This window comes from Oncorhynchus nerka, linkage group LG18, assembly GCF_034236695.1.
Source record: "Oncorhynchus nerka isolate Pitt River linkage group LG18, Oner_Uvic_2.0, whole genome shotgun sequence".
Classification (NCBI taxonomy): Eukaryota; Metazoa; Chordata; class Actinopteri; order Salmoniformes; family Salmonidae; genus Oncorhynchus; species Oncorhynchus nerka.
The window spans coordinates 68,713,578-68,737,158 of record NC_088413.1 but is presented as its reverse complement, the minus strand read 5'-3'; the positions used below and the strand labels follow the sequence as shown (position 1 = coordinate 68,737,158).

At 45.6% G+C, this 23,581-nt stretch overlaps 1 protein-coding gene across 1 annotated transcript; it reads right to left on the bottom strand.

Annotated features, from left to right (window-relative positions):
* Positions 1–1,716: 1,716 nt before the first annotated feature.
* hnrnpua (heterogeneous nuclear ribonucleoprotein Ua) lies at positions 1,717–23,369 on the bottom strand. Its single transcript, XM_029688414.2, is given in 15 exon segments — positions 1,717–5,319; positions 5,443–5,541; positions 5,747–5,841; positions 5,844–6,014; positions 6,110–6,382; positions 6,541–6,709; positions 6,954–7,082; positions 11,304–11,423; positions 11,561–11,824; positions 11,957–12,069; positions 12,183–12,282; positions 12,516–12,655; positions 14,418–14,491; positions 21,723–21,837; positions 22,731–23,369. Coding segments are annotated over 15 exon segments (2,379 nt in total). The 5' UTR covers positions 23,197–23,369; the 3' UTR covers positions 1,717–5,268.
* Positions 23,370–23,581: the final 212 nt, after the last annotated feature.

The following is a 23,581-nucleotide window of genomic DNA, read 5'->3' as shown; positions in this document are numbered from 1 at the left end:
AATTGACAGCGTGAAAAGAAGGAAGCCTGTACAGAAAAAAAATGTAAAAATGCATCCTGTTTGCAACAAGGCACTAAAGTAATACTGCAAAAAATGTGGAAAAGCAATTCCCTTTATTTGTCCTGAATACAAAGTGTTTACCGCTCTTCATATTTTTAAGCTTAGTGGTGGCTGCATCATGTTACAGGTATGCTTGTCATCATTAAGAACTGGGGAGTTTTTCAGGGTAAAAAATAAACAGAATGGAGCTAAGCACAGACAAAGTCCTAGAGGAAAACCTGCTTCAGACTGCTTTCCACTAGACACTTGAAGAAGCTTGAAGAATTTTGAAAATAATAATGGGAAAATGGGGCTCCCAAATGGCGCAGCGGTTTAAGGCACTGCATCTCAGTGCTAGAGGCGTCACTACAGACCCTGGTTTGATTCCAGGATGTATCACAATCGGCTGTCCCATAGGGCGGCGCACAATTGGCCCAGCGTTGTCCGGGTTAGGGTTTGGCCTGGGGGGCTAAGCCGTCATTGTAAATAAGATTTTCTTCTTAACTGACTTGCCTAGTTAAATAAAGGTTACATAAAATAAATAAATAAAAATGTTGCTCAACCAGGTGTGGAAAGCCGTTAGAGACTTACCTAGAGACTCACTGCCAAAGGTACTTCTACAAAGTATTGACTCAGGGGTGCGAATACTTACAATGGGGCAAAAAAGTATTTAGTCAGCCACCAATTGTGCAAGTTCTCCCACTTAAAAATATGAGAGAGGCCTGTAATTTTCATCATAGGTACACTTCAACTATGATAGACAAAATGATGGAAAAAAATCCAGAAAATCACATTGTAGGATTTTTAATGGATTTATTTGCAAATTATGGTGGAAAATAAGTATTTGGTCACCTACAAACAAGCAAGATTTCTGGCTCTCACAGACCTGTAACTTCTTCTTTAAGAGGCTCGTCTGTCCTCCACTCGTTACCTGTATTAATGGAACCTGTTTGAACTTGTTATCAGTATAAAATACACCTGTCCACAACCTCAAACAGTCACACTCCAAACTCCACTATGGCCAAGACCAAAGAGCTGTCAAAGGACACCAGAAACAAAATTGTAGACCTGCACCAGGCTGGGAAGACTGAATCTGCAATAGGTAAGCAGCTTGGTTTGAAGAAATCAACTGTGGGAGCAATTATTAGGAAATGGAAGACATACAATACCACTGATAATCTCCCTCGATCTGGGGCTCCACGCAAGATCTCACCCCGTGTGGTCAAAATTATCACAAGAATGGTGAGTAAAAATCTCAGAACCATACGGGGGGACCTAATGAATGACCTGCAGAGAGCTGGGACCAAAGTAACAAAGCCTACCATCAGTAACACACTACGCCACCAGGGACTCAAATCCTGCAGTGCCAGACGTGTCCCCCTGCTTAAGCCAGTACATGTCCAGGCCCATCTGAAGTTTGCTAGAGAGCATTTGGATGATCCAGAAGAAGATTGGGAGAATGTCATATGGTCAGATGAAACCAAAATATAACTTTTTGGTGAAAACTCAACTCGTCGTGATTGGAGGACAAAGAATGCTGAGTTGCATCCAAAGAACACCATACCTACTGTGAAGCATGGGGGTGGAAACATCATGCTTTGGGGCTGTTTTTCTGCAAAGGGACCAGGACGACTGATCCGTGTAAAGGAAAGAATGAATGGGGCCATGTATCGTGAGATTTTTAGTGAAAACCTCCTTCCATCAGCAAGGGCATTGAAGATGAAACGTGGCTGGGTCTTTCAGCATGACAATGATCCCAAACACACCGCCTGGGCAACGAAGGAGTGGCTTCGTAAGAAGCATTTCAAGGTCCTGGAGTGGCCTAGCTAGTCTCCAGATCTCAACCCCATAGAAAATCTTTGGAGGGTGTTGAAAGTCCATGTTGCCCAGCAACAGTCCTTAAACATCACTGCTCTAAAGGAGATCTGCATGGAGGAATGGGCCAAAATACCAGCAACAGTGTGTGAAAACCTTGTGAAGACTTACAGAAAACGTTTGACCTCCGTCATTGCCAACAAAGGGTATATAACAAAGTATTGAGATAAACTTTTGTTATTGACCAAATACTTATTTTCCACCATAATTTGCAAATAAATTCATTAAAAATCCTACAATGTGATTTTCTGGATTTTTTTTCTAATTTTGTCTGTCATAGTTGAAGTGTACCTATGATGAAAATTACAGGCCTCTCATCTTTTTAAGTGGGAGAACTTGCACAATTGGTGGCTGACTAAATACTTTTTTGCCCCACTGTATCTAAATGCGATTTTTCTGTATTTCATTTTCAATACATTTGCAAACATTTATAAAAACCTGTTTTCACTTTGTCATTATGGGGTATTGTGTGTAGATGGGTGAGTTTAAAAAAATGATTGAATCCATTTTGAATTCAGGCGGTAACACAACAAAATGTGGAATAAGTCCAGGGGTAACAATTTCTTTTGAAGGCACCTTCAATAATGAGCCTTTGTCAGTCAGTTTACACTGCTTATACACCGAGTAAAAAGATGAGAGTTGACAATAATAACTCTTTCAACACACAACTCCACTCTAGGCTATGTATCACACGACTGCTGAAACAGTAGACAGTAGTAACATTTACTTCAGCCTGATTTAAATGCTTCTCTGAGAAGTCAGGGTTATTCCACTGTGTTGGTCCCAAAATACATTTAGGCCTAATCTACAGTTCAATTCAATAAATACAATAAAAACAACAGTTATATACCATTGTGGTTCTCTCCAATATGCAATTATTAGACAAACAGTAAACACACACACAACATACACAGGGTGCTCCCCTATTGAAACATTTCACTCTTGGATTTACATGATCAATCGGGTCCTTAGTAGCTTTGTCTGAATGAGCCCAGCTTAAATATTCCAGTGGAACTCACACAAAGCACTGATTCAAGACAATTTGATTTCCAAATGTCAATGAAAAGAATGCACCTTGACAGTTCAAAAAATAAAACCAACAGAAATGACCCCATCCACAAAAAAAGGACTACCTTTTATAAAAGTTCTACAATCAAATGAATTTTAAAAGTATTTACAATAAACAACTAAAGGCCTTAAATCGTTACTTAAATTACATGACTATGAAATCTTAAGCACTTTAAAGCATCGTACTGTAGGATAAAAGCATGTCTATTTGTTGGACTGTTAATATGGGGCCTTCTAGGCGTTACCAAAGGAATTTGAGCCTTTAGCACCAAATTCCTAGTTCTATTGCTAACAGTAGATTATCAGAGGTGGTGAGGAGGACTCCTAGTTCTATTGCTAACAGTAGGCTATCAGAGGTGGTGAGGAGGACTCCTAGTTCTATTGCTAACAGTAGGCTATCAGAGGTGGTGAGGAGGACTCCTAGTTCTATTGCTAACAGTAGGCTATCAGAGGTGGTGAGGAGGACTCCTAGTTCTATTGCTAACAGTAGATTATCAGAGGTGTTGAAAACAGGGTCATGTTCAGGAGGATGCAATATACTGAACGTTGCAGATAGAACTCATGAATGGAGCGGACATTATTCCTTACACTAAGTGTCTGAAAGGTAGGCTTGTTCTACACAGTAATGTTTTTACATTGCTGTGTAGTATCTTTAAGCACATTAAGCTGGGTTCATTCAGACAAACCTGCTAAGGACCAGGTTGATCATGTAAGTCCAAAAGTGAAATGTTTAAGGTTGGCACTTAAAACCCATTTTTTCAAATAATTGTTTATTGGAGAGAACCACATTGATGTAAAACTGTGGTTTTTGTTGTACTTCTTGAGTGGAACTGTGGCGCAACTGCGGCCCCTCATGCTGAGTTCAGCTTTTTTGTGACCCCCACCCCCATCGGATATTTAAAAAATACTGAGTAGAACAAACCTGCCTCTCGGACACGTAGTGTAAGGATTCATGTCGGCTCTATTCAGGACAGTTCTATCCCAGAGTGATCCTAATTCCGTGCCATTCTACACATTTAGCCATGGGGCGTAGAGAACATTTAGCAATTTTATAACTGATTTCCTTCCATTCTATTCATTTTGCCATGGGGCGGAGAGGAAAATGAGCTGTTTTTAATTTGATATCTGAGTGAGACTAACAAAATCCATGGGGGCCCTCCGGTAGGTAATTCAACCATGATTACATTTTAGATAGCTGGCCGCTAGACTAATTTACCAATCTAAAACATTTTAGCTGACATGGGCTAATTGAGTGACTGTCAGTGACTGACATTACAAACAATAAACAACCACATTTTGAAATTGGTCCGAGGGCCTTCAATTGCCCATCCCTGATCTGAATGTTAGATAACGTTGTGCTCTACTGAACGCGCCCCAGGCCTCATGGAATGGCCCATCTGCTCTGGTACGGAGTACTGTGTAAGTGACCACTCAAGATAGATAAAGGAGTGCCTTACTGAAGGACGGCCTTGGTCTTTAGATTGGATGTATGAGCCACTGATGCAGGATATAGCAAGACATTTGATTAATTTTAACAAGACAGCTACTCTATCTGAGACGGTGCTTCTCATATCAAAGGCTTTTCTAACACCTTTGACATTGAAAAATATGGATTTGCATACAAAGTAAGATGCACCATCGAGAGCAATTCCTGTGTTTATGTGGGCTGTCTGTTAGTTAAATTACACTGATATATATATTTTTAAGCATATCATTTTTTATTACAGCTTAAACTTCACTTTACTTACTAGAAACAAACGTATTTGCAGCAGGACTAGAATTACGACACCTCACAAATGCTATGTGTCTAAAGTGAGTGCTAGCCTCTCCTGATTCTTAAAAACATAAAACAACATCATGTAAAGCAAAAAATCGGAAAGAAATATCTTGATCGTTGTAGTAAAAAGTACATCTTTACAGATAAAAACACAGAACCCTGAAAAGTTTTTTAAGAGACATCACATGCTGGATGAAAGCCAAGGTTTCTGAAGGCGAACGCTTGAGAGCTCCGGCTCTGAAACGTAAAAGCAATACAAATATACAAAATCAAAACGCAGAAAGTAAAGGAGCCCAGAAAGCGTTTGTTGTCTTTGTCTCAGAACCGGCAGTCCATCTCAGTCCATCATCTCTTTCTTCCTAAAACGAAGGAAGAGGAGAGGAAAAAGGAGGAGGGGAGAAGGTAAAATGGAGCGCAACGGGAGTTGGCGCGTATGTGCTGGGGTGGACGGGGTTTGTAGTGAGGGGGTGTGTCTGTGTGCTGTCAGTCAGTCTCTCTACCGCACATGCTCAGTAGTATCCTGGGTGGTACTGTTGGCTCCATGGCTTCTGGTTCCAGAACTAAAGATGGAAGACAGAGGTTAAAGGTAAGAGTTTTGAACCATTCCATTCATTGGTCCTAAGATGCAAACATTGCCCAGCCTGTGCTGCGCTACGTCCAGCTACATCAGGAGCAGTACATACCCCCTGCTGCCAGCTCTGGTTGAAGGCCTGGGCCTTGTTCATGCCAAAGTTGCTGTTCTTGTTGAAGCTGCGATTGTTGCCTCCTCTGCCTCTGAACTTCTGCGGAAAACACAACAGCCATCAGACACCTGGGACTGCCAGCTGACCTCCAATTGGTGGGTTATACAAATGTACTGTATGTTGTTGTTATATTCAGAAAATTATATAGAAATGAAATAATCCAACAAACCACTCGAGCTGATAGAGTCAGACTCGGTGTAGTCCTAGTCAAGGACACTATCAGGTATAGTAACTAGTGACCCACCTGTGTGAAGTTGCCCCTGTTGTCCCCACGTCCTCTTCCACCTCCACCTCCTCCGCGGGTCATGCTTCCTCGGTGCATATTGCCTCCCCTATTACCCCCATGTTCCTCATGTTGCCCCTTCCAGGACCCCCCCTGGGTGCACCCCCTCTGCTGGGCATGCCCCCGCTCCCCCTGTTGAAGTTGCCCCGGTTGGAGAAGCCCCCTCGGAAGGCCGGAGGAGGGAGGAAACCTCTGGGGGGACGACTGAATCCACCACGAGGTCCTGGGCCTGGGCAGAGACAAACACACAGATCAATATATATTGTACATACCAAGTACACAAACATACACCTCAAGTATTAGAGTTAAATACACATTGCTCACCTCCCCTGAAGTTGCCTCTGATCTGGAAGCCTCCTCTGCCCCCCCTCTGCCCCTGACCACCTCCCCACTGCCCCTGCCCTCTGCCCCCACGGCCGCGGTGGTTGCCCCCTCTCTTGGGTGGCGTGCCCCCCTGGTTGGCCTTCTTCTCTGGGGGCAGGGCGGAGCGACTCTCCTCCTTGTACAAGTCCAGCAGCTTGGAGGCCTCATCCTTCTGCAGCTCCACAAAGCTCACCTCACTGAAGCAATCCCCTGGCTCCGGCAGGGTGTAGATACCTACAGGAGGACGGGAGGGAAACAGCCAGATATATCAACCAGTCAGCCCGGAAAGAAGCGTCTGCCAAAGGACTCAAATGTAATGTAAGCTCTCATGTGTTATTGATACAGGTAACAGGTGTTATGTTTGTCAGGTATTCTAGGTTGTTGTAGCTCACCTTTCATCTTGAGTACGGCGTGCTCGGGGACGTCTTTACCATCCGTCTCGGCTTTCTTCTGTGTCCTCTGCTTGTAGTCGTCATCAGTAGGACACACCACCACGGCCTTCCTCTGGAAGCCTGCAAACAGACACATCTTCCTCCTCTGGGCCGGGGCCGACACATTGGTCTGAGAGAGGAGAGAGAGAGAGAGAGAGAGAGAGAGAGAGAGAGAGAGTACCAGAGTTAAAGTCATATCCAACCATACACCTACTGATTCTCACACTGCCATACAACCAAGTAGTATTTGTTTCTCATGATGATGCTGACTTAATCAAATGTTGTTTGTTCACAAGGCATCTAAATATTCAAAAATAACGACAATTGAACCGATACATAAAAACAAAAGCTTCAATGTGGGTAACCATGGTTACCTGGTCAAGGATGTAGTTGCGTTTTTTGCGTGCAGCGATCTCAATGAATTTTCCCAGGAAAAGAGGTGCACGCTGGGAGATGGCGGTGAGTTTGGTGACATCCTTCATTTGGCGTTTCAGACTGGCGATCTGGCAAAGGAGAATAAAGAATTTTGAGGTATGGAGTCATCTGACTTTGGGGTGAACTGTCCCTCGAACCTGAACTGACCCTTTAAGGTGAGCTGTCCCTCCAACCTGAACTGACCCTTGAAGGTGAACTGACCCTTTAAGGTGAGCTGTCCCTCCAACCTGAACTGACCCTTGAAGGTGAACTGACCCTTTAAGGTGAACTGACCCTTTAAGGTGAGCTGTCCCTCCAACCTGAACTGACCCTTTAAGGTGAGCTGTCCCTTTCAGCTGAACTGACCCTTTAAGGTGAACTGACCCTTTAAGGTGAACTGACCCTTTAAGGTGAGCTGTCCCTCCAACCTGAACTGATCCTTTAAGGTGAACTGACCCTTTAAGGTGAGCTGTCCCTCCAACCTGAACTGACCCTTTAAGGTGAACTGACCCTTTAAGGTGAGCTGTCCCTCCAACCTGAACTGACCCTTTAAGGTGAGCTGTCCCTCCAACCTGAACTGACCCTTTAAGGTGAACTGACCCTTTAAGGTGAGCTGTCCCTCCAACTTGAACTGACCCTTTAAGATGAACTGACCCTTTAAGGTGAGCTGTCCCTCCAACCTGAACTGACCCTTTAAGGTGAGCTGTCCCTCCAACCTGAACTGACCCTTTAAGGTGAACTGACCCTTTAAGGTGAGCTGTCCCTCCAACCTGAACTGTCCCTTTAAGGTGAGCTGTCCCTCCAACCTGAACTGACCCTTTAAGGTGAACTGCCTCTTTAAGGTGAGCTGTCCCTCCAACCTGAACTGACCCTTTAAGATGAACTGTCCCTTTAAGGTGAACTGACCCTTTAAGGTGAGCTGTCCCTCCATCCTGAACTGACCCTTTAAGGTGAACTGTCCCTTTAAGGTGAACTGACCATTTAAGGTGAACTGACCCTTTAAGGTGAGCTGTCCCTCCAACCTGAACTGACCCTTTAAGGTGAACTGTCCCGTTAAGGTGAGCTTTCCCTTTCAGCTGAACTGACCCTTTAAGGTGAGCTGTCCCTTTCAGCTGAACTGACCCTTTAAGGTGAACTGTCCCTTTAAGGTGAGCTGTCCCTTTCAGCTGAACTGCCTCTTTAAGGTGAACTGCCCCTTTAAGGTAAGCTGTCCCTCCAACCTGAACTGACCCTTTAAGGTGAACTGACCCTTTAAGGTGAGCTGTCCCTCCAACCTGAACTGACCCTTTAAGGTGAACTGTCCCTCCAACCAGAACTGACCCTTTAAGGTGAGCTGTCCCTTTCAGCTGAACTGACCCTTTAAGGTGAACTGACCCTTTAAGGTGAGCTGTCCCTCCAAACAGAACTGACCCTTTAAGGTGAGCTGTCCCTTTCAGCTGAACTGACCCTTTAAGGTGAACTGACCCTTTAAGGTGAACTGACCCTTTAAGGTGAGCTGTCCCTCCAACCTGAACTGACCCTTTAAGGTGAACTGACCCTTTAAGGTGAGCTGTCCCTCCAACCTGAACTGACCCTTTAAGGTGAGCTGTCCCTTTCAGCTGAACTGACCCTTTAAGGTGAACTGACCCTTTAAGGTGAGCTGTCCCTTTCAGCTGAACTGACCCTTTAAGGTGAACTGACCCTTTAAGGTGGACTGACCCTTTAAGGTGAGCTGTCCCTCCAACCTGAACTGACCCTTTAAGGTGAGCTGTCCCTCCAACCTGAACTGACCCTTTAAGGTGAACTGACCCTCCAACCTGAACTGACCCTTTAAGGTGAGCTGTCCCTCCAACCTGAACTGACCCTTTAAGGTGAACTGACCCTTTAAGGTGAGCTGTCCCTCCAACCTGAACTGACCCTTTAAGGTGAGCTGTCCCTCCAACCTGAACTGACCCTTTAAGATGAACTGTCCCTTTAAGGTGAACTGACCCTTTAAGGTGAGCTGTCCCTCCATCCTGAACTGACCCTTTAAGGTGAACTGTCCCTTTAAGGTGAACTGACCCTTTAAGGTGAGCTGTCCCTCCAACCTGAACTGACCCTTTAAGGTGAACTGTCCCGTTAAGGTGAGCTGTCCCTTTCAGCTGAACTGACCCTTTAAGGTGAACTGTCCCTTTAAGGTGAGCTGTCCCTTTCAGCTGAACTGCCTCTTTAAGGTGAACTGCCCCTTTAAGGTGAGCTGTCCCTCCAACCTGAACTGACCCTTTAAGGTGAGCTGTCCTGTCCCTTTAAGGTGAACTGTCTCTTTAAGGTGAGCTGTCCCTTTCAGCTGAACTGACCCTTTAAGGTGAACTGTCCTGTCCCTTTAAGGTGAACTGTCTCTTTAAGGTGAGCTGTCCCTTTCAGCTGAACTGCCTCTTTAAGGTGAACTGCCCCTTTAAGGTGAGCTGTCCCTCCAACCTGAACTGACCCTTTAAGGTGAACTATCCCTTTAAGGTGAGCTGTCCCTCCAACCTGAACTGACCCTTTAAGGTGAACTGACCCTTTAAGGTGAGCTGTCCCTCCAACCTGAACTGACCCTTTAAGGTGAACTATCCCTTTAAGGTGAGCTGTCCCTCCAACCTGAACTGACCCTTTAAGGTGAACTGACCCTTTAAGGTGAGCTGTCCTGTCCCTTTAAGGTGAACTGTCTCTTTAAGGTGAGCTGTCCCTTTCAGCTGAACTGACCCTTTAAGGTGAACTGTCCTGTCCCTTTAAGGTGAACTGTCTCTTTAAGGTGAGCTGTCCCTTTCAGCTGAACTGCCTCTTTAAGGTGAACTGCCCCTTTAAGGTGAGCTGTCCCTCCAACCTGAACTGACCCTTTAAGGTGAACTGCCTCTTTAAGGTGAGCTGTCCCGCCAACCTGAACTGACCCTTTAAGGTGAACTGTCCCTTTAAGGTGAGCTGTCCCTCCAACCTGAACTGACCCTTTAAGGTGAACTGTCCCTTTAAGGTGAGCTGTCCCTTTCAGCTGAACTGACCCTTTAAGGTGAACTGTCCCTTTAAGGTGAGCTGTCCCTTTCAGCTGAACTGACCCTTTAAGGTGAACTGTCCCTTTAAGGTGAGCTGCCCCTTTCAGCTGAACTGACCCTTTAAGGTGAACTGACCCTTTAAGGTGAACTGTCCTGTCCCTTTAAGGTGAACTGTCTCTTTAAGGTGAGCTGTCCCTTTCAGCTGAACTGACCCTTTAAGGTGAACTGTCCTGTCTCTTTAAGGTGAATTGTCTCTTTAAGGTGAGCTGTCCCTTTCAGCTGAACTGACCCTTTAAGGTGAACTGTCTCTTTAAGGTGAGCTGTCCCTTTCAGCTGAACTGACGCTTTAAGGTGAACTGTCCTGTCTCTTTAAGGTGAATTGTCTCTTTAAGGTGAGCTGCCCATTTCAGCTGAACTGACCCTTTAAGGTGAACTGTCCCTTTAAGGTGAACTGTCCCTTTAAGGTGAGCTGTCCCTTTCAGCTGAACTGTCCCTTTCAGCTGAACTGTCCCTTTCAGCTGAACTGTCCCTTTCAGCTGAACTGCCTCTGTAAGGTGAACTGTCCCTTTAAGGTGAGCTGCCCATTTCAGCTGAACTGTCCCTTTAAGGTGAACTGTCCCTTTCAGCTGAACTGCCTCTGTAAGGTGAACTGTCCCTTTCAGCTGAACTGCCTCTGTAAGGTGAACTGTCCTGTCCCTTTCAGCTGAAATGCCTCTTTAAGGTGAGGTGTCTTTTTAAGGTGAACTGTTGAACTGTAGAACTGTCCTGTCCCTTTAAGCTGAACTGTAGAACTGTCCTGTCCCTTTAAGCTGAACTGTAGAACTGTCCTGTCCCTTTAAGCTGAACTGTAGAACTGTCCTGTCCCTTTAAGCTGAACTGTAGAACTGTCCTGTCTCTTTAAGCTGAACTGTATAACTGTCCTGTCTCTTTAAGCTGAACTGTAGAACTTTCCTGTCCCTTTAAACTGAGCTGTAGAACTGTCCTATCCCTTTAAGCTGAACTGCTGAGCTGTAGAACTGTCCTGTCCCTTTAAGCTGAGCTGTAGAACTGTCCTGTCTCTTTAAACTGAACTGTAGAACTGTCCTGTCTCTTTCAGCTGAACTGTAGAACTGTCCTGTCTCTTTAAACTGAACTGTAGAACTGTCCTGTCTCTTTAAACTGAACTGTAGAACTGTCATGTCTCTTTAAACTGAACTGTAGAACTGTTCTGTCTCTTTAAACTAAACTGTAGAACTGTCCTGTCCCTTTAAGCTGAACTGTAGAACTGTCCTGTCTCTTTAAGCTGAACTGTAGAACTGTCCTGTCTCTTTCAGCATCACTCACCATCATCTTCTCCAGGATGGTGTTGGTTCCCAGGATGTTGTATTTCCCAGGGTGCTCCTGAGTGTGCTTGGTTACCCACGCCGTCTTCCCAGCGCCAGGCAGGCCTACCATCACGATCACCTGGGAGAGTAAGAGACATTTTAATCATGGCTGCAAAGTAATGTGTTGTCAAATGTGGGATACAGACTTGGAAATGGAAATTATGAAAATACCACATGGGCATTCAACAACATGAAAACCAGCACGCACTCACTCACCTCACAGTCATCCTTGGTGTCGGGCCCTTTGGGGCCTCGGACCCTCTTGCTCACAGGGACCTGCTGTAGGAAGCTGTAGTCGGCCGGTGGGACGAACAGTGGTGCCTCCCTCTGGCCGAAGTTGAACTCTACAGCACAGTTGTGACAGAGGACGTGAGGGAAGAGGGGCCGTCCGTCCAAAGATGCCTTGTCAACTTTGAAGGCCACGCCTAGGTCCTGACCGTTCTTACTGAACGATAGCTCCACCTCAGAGCCTTCAAAGTTCTGCAGGAGAGAGGACGAACATCATCATCAGTGGAGAAAGCAGCAGCAGTTTAATCTGATGTTCATTTTTTAACTGGCTAAAGCTTAGCTCTTTGAGCAAAATGTGACAAAGGGATCATTAAAATATCTTACGATTAGGCATCCGACGACATCGTTTTCGTCGAAGCACTCTCCGAAGTCTTCTGTGACACAGTTGGTGGTTTTCTTCCCTTTGGCAGAGAAGGCATACGAGTGTTCCTCTTCTCCTGAGGACGTCAGACAAGGAGTTACCATACAACAGCACAACACACCAGGGTTTTCCCTGAGCATATATCAGGAGTCCACTGAATTATATTGGTTGGTCTAATTGTTCACTCACCCAGTAACAGTGTTCCATTGGCTAGTGACCAGCCCACCAGAACCTCATGGATATCCATGCCTTTACTGGAGATATGTTTCACTGGGATCTTCTCAATGATCTGGGGAGAACACACAGAGGGTGAGGTGTGTGTGTGTTTGTGTGTGTGTGCTTGTGTGTTTGACATGATGTTCTGTTCAGACCATCATCATCATCATCAGTGGTTTTTGGCTGAATATCTGTAAAGCACTTTGTGACAACTGCTGATGTAAAAAGGGATTTATAAGATAAACTTGATAGATTGATTGACCATGTGTGTGTGTGTGTGTTGTTGATGGTGATATCTCTCCTCACCTTCATCTCAAAGCAGGCCTTGCCCTGAGCTACTCCGTAGGAAGCCCTGCCTCCAGCCCACAGGTAGGCAAAGCTCTCCATGGTAAGGGATGACGCGCTGTAACGGTCCCGGGACACCTTGAAGTGCAGGTCACTGTTATCTGTGGTTACACACACACACACACACACACACACACACACACACACACACACACACACACACACACACACACACACACACACACTATTGTGAACTTCACAGTTCAAGTAAAAAAATGTGCACTGCTGCAGGTGTTATTCAATAATTGTACAAATTCTACCCACAGCTATTTATTTTATTTTACTAGGCAATTAAGTTAAGAACAAATTCTTAATTTCAATGACGGCCTAAGAACAGTGGGTAAACTGCCTGTTCGGTGGCAGAATGACAGATTTGTACCTTGTCATCTCTGGGATTTGAACTTTCAACCTTGCGGATACTAGTCCAACGCTCTAACCACTAGGCTACCCTGTCGCCCCAGCTATCTGGTCACAAATGTGGTCAGGTCTGTGTGTATGTACTCACATGTGGACAGGTCAGTGTGTGTGTACTCACATGTGGTCAGGTCTGTGTGTGTGTACTCACATGTGGTCAGGTCTGTGTGTGTGTACTCACATGTGGTCAGGTGTGTACTCACATGTGGTCAGGTCTGTGTGTGTGTACTCACATGTGGTCAGGTCTGTGTGTGTACTCACATGTGGTCAGGTCTGTGTGTGTGTACTCACATGTGGTCTGTGTGTGTACTCACATGTGGTCAGGTGTGTACTCACATGTGGTCTGTGTATGTACTCACATGTGGACAGGTCTGTGTGTGTACTCACATGTGGACAGGTCTGTGTGTGTGTACTCACATGTGGTCTGTGTGTGTACTCACATGTGGTCAGGTCTGTGTGTGTACTCACATGTGGACAGGTCTGTGTGTGTGTGCTCACATGTGGTCAGGTGTGTACTCACATGTGGACAGGTCTGTGTGTGTGTACTCACATGTGGACAGGTCTGTGTGTGTACTCACATGTGGTCAGGTCTGTGTGTGTACTCACATGTGGACAGGTCTGTGTGTATGTACTCACATGTGGACAGGTCTGTGTGTGTACTCACATGTGGTCAGGTGTGTACTCACATGTGGTCTGTGTGTGTACTCACATGTGGTCAGGTGTGTACTCACATGTGGTCAGGTCTGTGTGTGTGTACTCACATGTGGTCATGTCTGTGTGTGTACTCACATGTGGTCAGGTGTGTACTCACATGTGGTCAGGTGTGTACTCACATGTGGTCAGGTCTGTGTGTGTACTCACATGTGGACAGGTCTGTGTGTGTACTCACATGTGGTCAGGTGTGTACTCACATGTGGTCAGGTATGTGTGTGTGTACTCACATGTGGACAGGTCTGTGTGTGTACTCACATGTGGACAGGTGTGTACTCACACGTGGTCAGGTGTGTACTCACATGTGGACAGGTGTGTGTGTGTGTGTACTCACATGTGGTCATGTCTGTGTGTGTACTCACATGTGGTCAGGTGTGTACTCACATGTGGTCAGGTGTGTACTCACATGTGGTCAGGTCTGTGTGTGTACTCACATGTGGACAGGTCTGTGTGTGTACTCACATGTGGTCAGGTGTGTACTCACATGTGGTCAGGTATGTGTGTGTGTACTCACATGTGGACAGGTCTGTGTGTGTACTCACATGTGGACAGGTGTGTACTCACACGTGGTCAGGTGTGTACTCACATGTGGACAGGTGTGTGTGTGTGTGTGTACTCACATGTGGACAGGTCTGTGTGTGTGTACTCACATGTGGTCAGGTCTGTGTGTGTGTACTCACATGTGGTCAGGTGTGTGTGTGTGTACTCACAGGTGGTCAGGTGTGTGTGTGTACTCACAGGTGTCCAGGCAGACAGTGCTGTCGTCAAACTCCTCGTCCTCTTCCTCCAGTGGGGGCTGGGGGGACTTGGCCCTGGAAGAGAGAAGATGAAGGGGTGAAGGGTCAGCCCAGGGAGGACACTGGAGGGACATGTCTCTCACTCAAGTGGGCAAACTTAGGCAGGAAATGACAACAACGAACAGTGAGCCATTTTACTCATGTATAAAAAAAACGATAATGAAAGAAAAGCATTGCAAGTTTGAATTTTGTAAAATGAGTGTGGGAGAGGTGATTAAAAACATGATTGTTATCGATCAATAATGACAAACCTCCTGGTATTGACAACTTAGATGGAAAGCTACTGAGGATGGTAGCTGACACTATAGCCACTCCTATCTGTCATATCTTTAATCTGAGCCTAGAGGAAAGTCTTTGTCCTCAGGCCTGGATGGGAGCCAAAGTCATTCCACTACCCAAGAGTGGTAAAGCGGCCTTTACTGGTTCAACAGCAGACCTATCAGCTTAATGCCAGCTCTTAGCAAACTGTTGGAAAGAATTGTGTTTTAACAAATACAATGCTATTTCACTGTAAACAAATTAACAACAGACGTTCAGCATGTTTATAGAGAAGGGCACTCAACATGTACTGCACTGGCACAAATGACTGATGCTTGGTTGAAAGAAATTGATAAGAAGATTGTGGGAGCTGTACTGTACTGTACTTTCAGTGCAGCCTATGATATTATTGTTGTTCAGAAAACATACAGTGGGGAGAACAAGTACTTGATACACTGCGGATTTTGCAGGTTTTCCTACTTACAAAGCATGTAGAGGTCTGTCATTTTTATCATAGGTACACTTCAACTGTGAGAGACAGAATCTAAAACCAAAATCCAGAAAATCACTTTGTATGATTTTTAAGTAATTCATTTGCATTCTATTGCATGACATAAGTATTTGATCACCTACCAACCAGTAAGAATTCCGGCTCTCACAGACATGTTAGTATAAAAGACACCCGTCCACACACTCAATCAAACAGACTCCAACCTCTCCACAATGGCCAAGACCAGAGAGCTGTGTAAGGACATCAGGGTTAAAATTGTAGACCTGCACAAGGTTGGGATGGGCTATAGGGACAATAGGCAAGCAGCTTGGTGAGAAGGCAACAACTGTTGGCGCAATTATTAGAAAATGGAAGAAGTTCAAGATGACGGTCAATCACCCTCGGTCTGGAACTCCATGCAAGAACTCACCTCGTGGGGCATCAATGATCATGAGGAAGGTGAGGGATCAACCTAGAACTACACGGCAGGATGTGGTCAATGACCTGAAGAGAGCTGGGACCACAGTCTCAAGGAAAACCATTAGTAACACACAGCGCTGTCATGGATTAAAATCCTGCAGCGCACGCAAGGTCCCCCTGCTCAAGCCAGCGCATGTCCAGGCCCGTCTGAAGTTTGCCAATGACCATCTGGATGATCCAGAGGAGGAATGGGAGAAGGTCATGTGGTCTGATGAGACAAAAATAGAGCTTTTTGGTCTAAACTCCACTCGCAGAGTTTGGAGGAAGAAGAAGGATGAGTACAACTCCAAGAACACCATACCAACCGTGAAGCATGGAGGTGGAAACATCATTCTTTGGGGATGCTTTTCTGCAAAGGGGACAGGACGACTGCATCTTATTGAGGGGAGGATGGATGGGGCCATGTATCGCGAGATCTTGGCCAACAACCTCCTTCCCTCAGTAAGAGCATTGAAGATGGGTCGTGGCTGGGTCTTCCAGCATGACAACGACCTGAAACACACAGCCAGGGCAACTAAGGAGTGGCTCCGTAAGAAGCATCTCAAGGTCCTGGAGTGGCCTAGCTAGTCTCCAGACCTGAACCCAATAGAAAATCTTTGGAGGGAGCTGAAAGTCCGTATTGCCCAGCGACAGCACCGAAACCTGAAGGATCTGGAGAAGGTCTGTATGGAGGAGTGGCCCAAAATCCCTGCTGCAGTGTGTGCAAACCTGGTCAAGAACTACAGGAAACGTATGATCTGTAATTGCAAACAAAGGTTTCTGTGCCAAATATTAAGTTCTGCTTTTCTGATGTATCAAATACTTATGTCATGCAATAAAATGCAAATTAATTACTTAAAAATCATACAATGTGATTTTCTGGATTTTTGTTTTAGATTCCGTCTCTCACAGCTGAAGTGTACCTCTGATAAAAATTACAGACCTCGACATGCTTTGTAAGTAGGAAAACCTGCAAAATCGGCAGTGTATCAAATATTTGTTCTCCCCACTGTATGTGTTATGGCTTTCCAACCTCTGCCATATCGAGGATTCAGAGCTATCCATCTAATATAACTCTACTTAATAAGGTATTCCTAATGGAAGCTTCTCTAATGTCAAACATGTAGAGTGTGGTGTACTGCAGGGCAGCTCTCTAGGCCCTCTACTCTTTTCTATTTTTACCAATAACCTGCCACTGGCATTAAACAAAGCATGTGTGTCCATGTGCTGATGATTCAACCATATATGCATCAGCAACCACAGCTAATGAGGTCACTGAAACCCTTAACAAAGAGTGGTAGTCTGTTTGGGAATGGGTGACCAGTAATACAATGGTCCTGAACATCTCATAAATTAAGAGCATTGCATTTGGTACAAATCATTCCCTAAGTTCTAGACCGCAGCTGAATCTGGTAATGAATGGTGTGGCTGTTGAACAAGTTGAGGAGACTAAATTACTTGGTGTTACCTTAGATTGTAAACAGTCATGCTCAAAACATATAGATTCAATGATTGTAAAGATGGGGAGAGTGCTGTCCGTAATAAACAGATGATTAGCTTTTTTGACACCACACTCGACAAAGCACGTCCTGCAAGCACTAGTTTTAGCTTATCATGATTATCAAATCAAATATTATTAGTCTCATGTGTAACATCTGCTTCCAACTCACACCCTCAAACACCTAGATCCCCTGAACGCAGCTCACTCTCCAGATTTCAATCACCTGAATTCTAATCACTTGTTCACACACCTGTATGTCATTATCACACACTATTTACTTCAGTTCTTTGCACCCCATCACTGTGAGGTATTGTTTGTTGTGTGACGCATGGCTTTCGGAGCTCTGTTTTCCCCACGATTTACTCCTCCTGTATATGATCGTTTTTGCCTGCCTCACTAACGACGCCTTTTGCCTATTCCCTACCTGTACTTCAGCCTATCGGATTTCCTGTTATCTACCTATTGCCTGATCTCCCGGACTACCATACTATCCTTTTCCCTGCCAGTACTGTTGCCCTTTTGGACACCCTGTGTTTGACCTTCTGCCTGCCCCTGACCCAGCTACCTGCCTCCTCCTGTGTATGACCTTCTGCCTGCCCCTGGACCCAGCTACCTGCCTCCTCCTGTGTATGACCTTCTGCCTGCCCCTGGACCCAGCTACCTGCCTCCTCCTGTGTATGACCTTCTGCCTGCCCCTGGACCCAGCTACCTGCCTCCTTCTGTGTTTGAACTTCTGCCTGCCCCTGGACCCAGCTACCTGCCTCCTCCTGTGTATGACCTTCTGCCTGCCCCTGGACCCAGCTACCTGCCTGCTCCTGTGTATGACCTTCTGCCTGCCCCTGGACCCAGCTACATGCCTCCTCCTCTGGTCCTTTGCATTAAACACCTGCTGCGCCCTGCGCTTGAAACCAGCTCTCCCCTCGTGTTCATTACAACATGCGCTGAATACAACAGGTGTAGACCTTACAGTGAAATGCTTACTTACGAGCCCCTAACCAACAATGCAGTTTAAAAAATATGGATAAGAATAAGAAATAAAAGTAACATTAAAGAGCAGCAGTAAAATACCAATAGTGAGACAATATGCAGGGGGGGTACTGGTACAGAGTCAATGTGCGGGGGCACCGGTTAGTTGAGGTATTATGCACATGTAGGTAGAGTTATTAAAGTGACTATGCATAGATGACAACAACAGAGAGTAGCAGTGGTGTAAAAGAGAGGGGGGGTGCAAATAGTTTGTGTAGCCATTTGATTAGGTGTTCAGGAGTCTTATGGCTTGGGGGTAGAAGCTGTTTTGAAGCCTCTTTGACCTAGACTTGGCGCTCCGGTACCGCTTGCCGTGCGGTAGCAGAGAGAACAGTCTATGACTAGGGTAGCTGGAGTCTTTGACAATTTTAATAGGTTTTGTCGTGCCCTCTTCACGACTGTCTTGGTGTGCTTGGACCATGTTACTTTGTTGGTGATGTGGACACCAAGGAACTTGAAGCTCTCAACCTGCTCCCCTGCAGCCCCGTCGATGAGAATGGGGGCGTACTCTTTTTCCTGTAGTCCACAATCATCTCCTTTGTCTTGATCACGTTGAGGGAGAGGTTGTTGTCCTGGCACCACACGGCCAGGTCTCTGCTTGGCACCACACAGCCAGGTGAGGCCTACCACTGTTGTGTCATCGGCAAACTTAATGATGGAGTTGGAGTCGTGCCTGGCCATGCAGTCATGAGTGAACAGGGAGTACAGGAGGGGAGTGAGCATGCACCCCCGTGAGGGGCCCCTGTGTTGTGGATCAGCGTGGCGGATGTGTTGTTACCTACCCTTACCACCTGGGGTCGGCACATCATGAAGTCCAGGATCCAGTTGGAGAGGGAGGTGTTTAGTCCCAGGGACCTTAGCTTATTGATAAGCTTTGAGGGCAATATGGTGTTGAGCGCTGAGCTGTAGTCAATGAATAGCATTCTCACATAGGTGTTCCTTTTGTCCAGGTGGGAAAGGGCAGTGTGGAGTGCAATAGAGATTGCATCATCTGTGGATCTGTAGGGGCGGTATGCAAATTGGAGTGGGTCTAGGGTTTCTGGGATAATGGTGTTGATGTGAGCCACGTCCTGGTAATCCGTCTGGCCCTGCGGCCTTGTGAATGTTGACCTGTTTAAAGGTCTTACTCACATCAGCTACGGAGAGCGTGATCACACAGTCTTCCGGAACAGCTGGTGCTCTCATGCATGTTTCAGTGTTATTTGCCTCGAACCGAGCATAGAAGTAGTTTAGCTCATCTGATAGGCTCGTGTCACTGGGCAGCTCTCGGCTGTGCTTCCCTTTGTAGTCTGTAATGGTTTGCAAGCCCTGTCACATCCGACAAGCGTCAGAGCAGGTGTAGTACAATTCGATCTTTGTCCTGTATTGATGCTTTTCCTGTTTGATGGTTCGTCTGAAGGCAAAGCGGGATTTCTTATAAGCTTCCGGGTTAAAGTCCCGCTCCTTGAAAGCGTCAGCTTTTAGCTCAGTGCGGCTGTTGCCTGTAATCCATGGCTTCTGGTTGGGGTATGTACGTACAGTCACTGTGGGGTCGACGTCATCGATGCACTTATTGATGAAGCCAATGACTGATGTGGTGTACTCCTCAATGCCATCGGAGGAATCCTGGAACATATTCCAGTCTGTGCTAGCAAAACAGTCCTGTAGCTTAGCATCTGTTTCATCTGACCACTTTTTTATTGATCTAGTCACTGGTGCTTCCTGCTTTCATTTTTGCTTGTACGCAGGAATCAGGAGGATATAATTATGGTCAGATATTCCAAATGGAGGGCGAGGGAGAGCTTTTTATGTGTCTCTGTCTGTGGAGTAAAGGTGGTCCAGAGTTTTTTTCCCTCTGGTTGCACATTTAACATGCTGATAGAAATGAGGTAAAACTAATTTAAGTTTCCCTGCATTAAAATCCCCGGCTACTAGGAGCGCCGCCTCTGGGTGAGCGTTTTCTTGTTTGCTTATGGCAGAATACAGCTCATTCAATGCGGTCTTAGTGCCAGCCTCTGACTGTGGTGGTATGTAAACAGCTACAATTATTGTCCAGTCATATGGTCAAGTGCTGCAAAGAAAGACCTAGTTAAGCTGCAGCTGGCCTAGAAAGAGTGACACGTCTTGCTCTTCATTGTAATCAGAGGGCTAATATTAATACTGTGCATGCCAGTCTCTCTTGCCTAAGAGTTGAGGAAAGACTGACTGCAATACCTCTTGTTTTTATAAGAAACGTGTTGGGATATTCCAAATTGTCTTCTGTCTGTAATGTCTTTTTTGTTATTTGTTGGACCCCAGTAAGACTAGCTGTTGCCATTGGCGTCGGCTAATGGGGATCCTAATAAATCAAACCACTCTCAGAATTTAAAACTAAACATTGTAATCTATCAAATGTTGCTTTCGGGGCCTTTGAGTCTCAACTAGAGAATACTCTAGGGGAAAGACTGCACTAGGCTACATTTTGACCCGTTCTGGCAGGATTTATCAACAATGGAGTTAAAGTTGTAACATTCTTCAGTCTGAAACTGCAGGGCGTGATAAAACCAATTAGTTAGGAACGTCATCTAAAGTTCACCAATATCAATGTATCATTGGATATGCATTTCTTCTCTGGTGAGGATATATAAGTGATAGAAAGTTTTTGGAAGATCATACCTCATCACAAGAACAACAGAACGTACACACAATTCCTATACTTTAGACAAGGATGCCCACTCTAGAAAATTGTCAAGTTATTTAGCTCTGTTTGCCATTAGAAAAGCTGCGTGATAGAGTTATTTTTCAAAAATCCTGAATCATATAGGTTTAAAATTAAGTTCTAAAAACACTGACATTAGATTTGTTGAGCTACAGAATAGCTGTATATCTGCTAACCAGTGAAGCTGTTTATAACACATGTATCAAAGACAATGGCCTGTAGTAAGGAGAGAATTTAATCAATATTAGAGGCCAGTAATCAATCACTCTCACTCACTCACACTCATTCACACTTTTATTGCATCCTACCATTGGGAAAAAGAAAGCATATAAATGTTGTCCAAGTTCAACACAACTGGACCGACAGAGAGAGACAGACAGATACTTAATTGGTGCACTTCTTCTACAGACCCCCCCCCACCCCCCCACCTTCTTTGTCCCACCGCGCCTCTCTTTTGTCCCACAGTGTGTGGGTCAGGCACCCTCCCAGCGGCATCCAGACCTTCCCATTCAATATAGCATCCCTGCAGACCACGGCATAACCATTCCGATCACAGACTAGCTATAGCACCAACCACCATTATCTACACTACAGTTGGGCTTTGCATGCATATTGTCAACCCTGTATTCAGTAATAACAGGTAAGGTAATACCCATGTAGAGGTAAATGGAAAAAATATATGTTTCTTAGCAGCAGGGGTCAGGGGTAGCATTAAGGACTGTGTTGGCTGTTAATGTCAACACAGCAGTTCGATAAGGCAGAGAGCTGGGAGTTGTGCAGGCCAGGGTGACTCGGAGCTAATCGAGGGTTAACCCGGCTACTGCACCATCCTTACCGGCTGTACTTGCTTTCTTCAATAAACTCAAAGTAGCCCCTTCCATGTTCCTCCCGGCGTCTCTTAACGCCTTTCTTATTCTTCTGCTCAGCGCTCGTGTCTTTGTCCGCATCCCCTTTGGAAATAAAACAATAACAAAGCAGGTATTGAGGTGCGTCCCGCCCCCAAGTGTAGGACCCAGGTGTTACATGATGGTCCACACAGTTCAGCTAGGTGGCTAGTTAGGTGTTTTGATTTGTCAGGTATCTACATGAGTTGCAATGTATGGACTACAAAGGGAAGAGGAGATCTGAAAATAATTAAAGATCTGGTGATCTGGAGCCATGAATAACAAGGGCCCATCAAGAGCAATAATACCATTTAGTACCCCCGTCTTTAATACCAGTTCGTACCCCCCCCCCCCCCCCCCCAAATATAAATTGATATTGATGTGTGTGAAATATCACACATGACAGCCTTGACCAAATATTAACTTAGTATTTACCGTGTTGATAAAATGTTAATAAAAAAAATAAAGCTAGATTACGACTGGCAGCTAGCTAGATAACTTCACATTTCCTAACACCAACGTTATAAACCTAGGCTATGCGCATAGACGTATTTATACCTATGGAATAACAAACCGTCTCACGGGAAAAGATAGTCAGCCTGCTGCGTTCTCTCTCGCCAGTAGGAGCCACTGTTTTGCACTTTAGCAGCTAATGGTAGCTAGCTAGCCAACGACCATCAGCACACCGGCGCATCTTTGTCTGCCGCTTGAAGAAATGCAAATCCGGAACACAAAACCATTGCGTAAAAACATACACCTGTCAAGTGCAGCCGTACAAAAGCGTATTGTCTACAATTAGCTAGCTACATGGATCCTGGCAGAAGTTCCGACATAGCTGGCAAGTTTAGCAGGCTAACCAATTGACCTATCTTTGATTCTGAACTGTCATGCAAGACGTGAACTCTAGCCGCTGCTGCAACCATAGCAGCAGGGTCGATTAGCTGGCTTGCATCGCTTACCCTCTCTCGAGAGAGTCCCCAGTGCAGCATCATCATCATCGAATTTATCCATCTCCTCATCGTCATCATCCTCTTCTTCTTTCAGTAGAGCATCTTCATCCTCGTCGGATTTATCCATATCTACTCCCGCATCCTCCTCTTCCCCCATATTATCGTCGATATTGGCGCATTCTTTCTCTGCTTTCCCTTCGCACCTATCTTCATCCTCTACTCCGCCCGCCTCCATCCTCTCCTCAACTAGGTCTTCATCCAAGTCCTCCTCGCCCATGTCATTCAGGCCGACAGCCCCTTCGCCTTGGCCGCCGTTCTCCCCGGTCTCAGCTCCTCTGGCTAGAGCCTCTTCATTCAGCGCGGCCTGCAGCCGGTCCATAAGATCCGCCTTCAGCCCCTTGTCCGACAGCTGCCTCTTCTTCAACTCGTCCTTCAACTCGTTTACCTTTAACTTATTCACGTTGATAGAGCTCATTGTGCTATCTATTAAATAATTAAATAAATATCGATACAATTCGATAAAAATCCCAATTGTCGACTGTGTTTTTGAAATTCGAAACACGAAGATAAAAGCCCAGTGCACAGATGGCCGACTTGGTGATAGCAGTCGCCTATAATTTCCACTGCGCCAAACCCGCACCCTTTCTAAGCACGTCCCACTACTGACATCTGTGCTGCTGATGAGAGCGTGCCAAGGGCAGTAATATAGCCCTACCGTAATGACACGAATAAACCAGTCAGATTTTTTCCTTTTGTCTCCTACCACATAACAGCCGTGCATCCATACAATGGCTTTTATATGTCTTTTCGGCCAAAGTCTACCGTCATTATTGACCATATGAAGCGAATATTTTTCACAA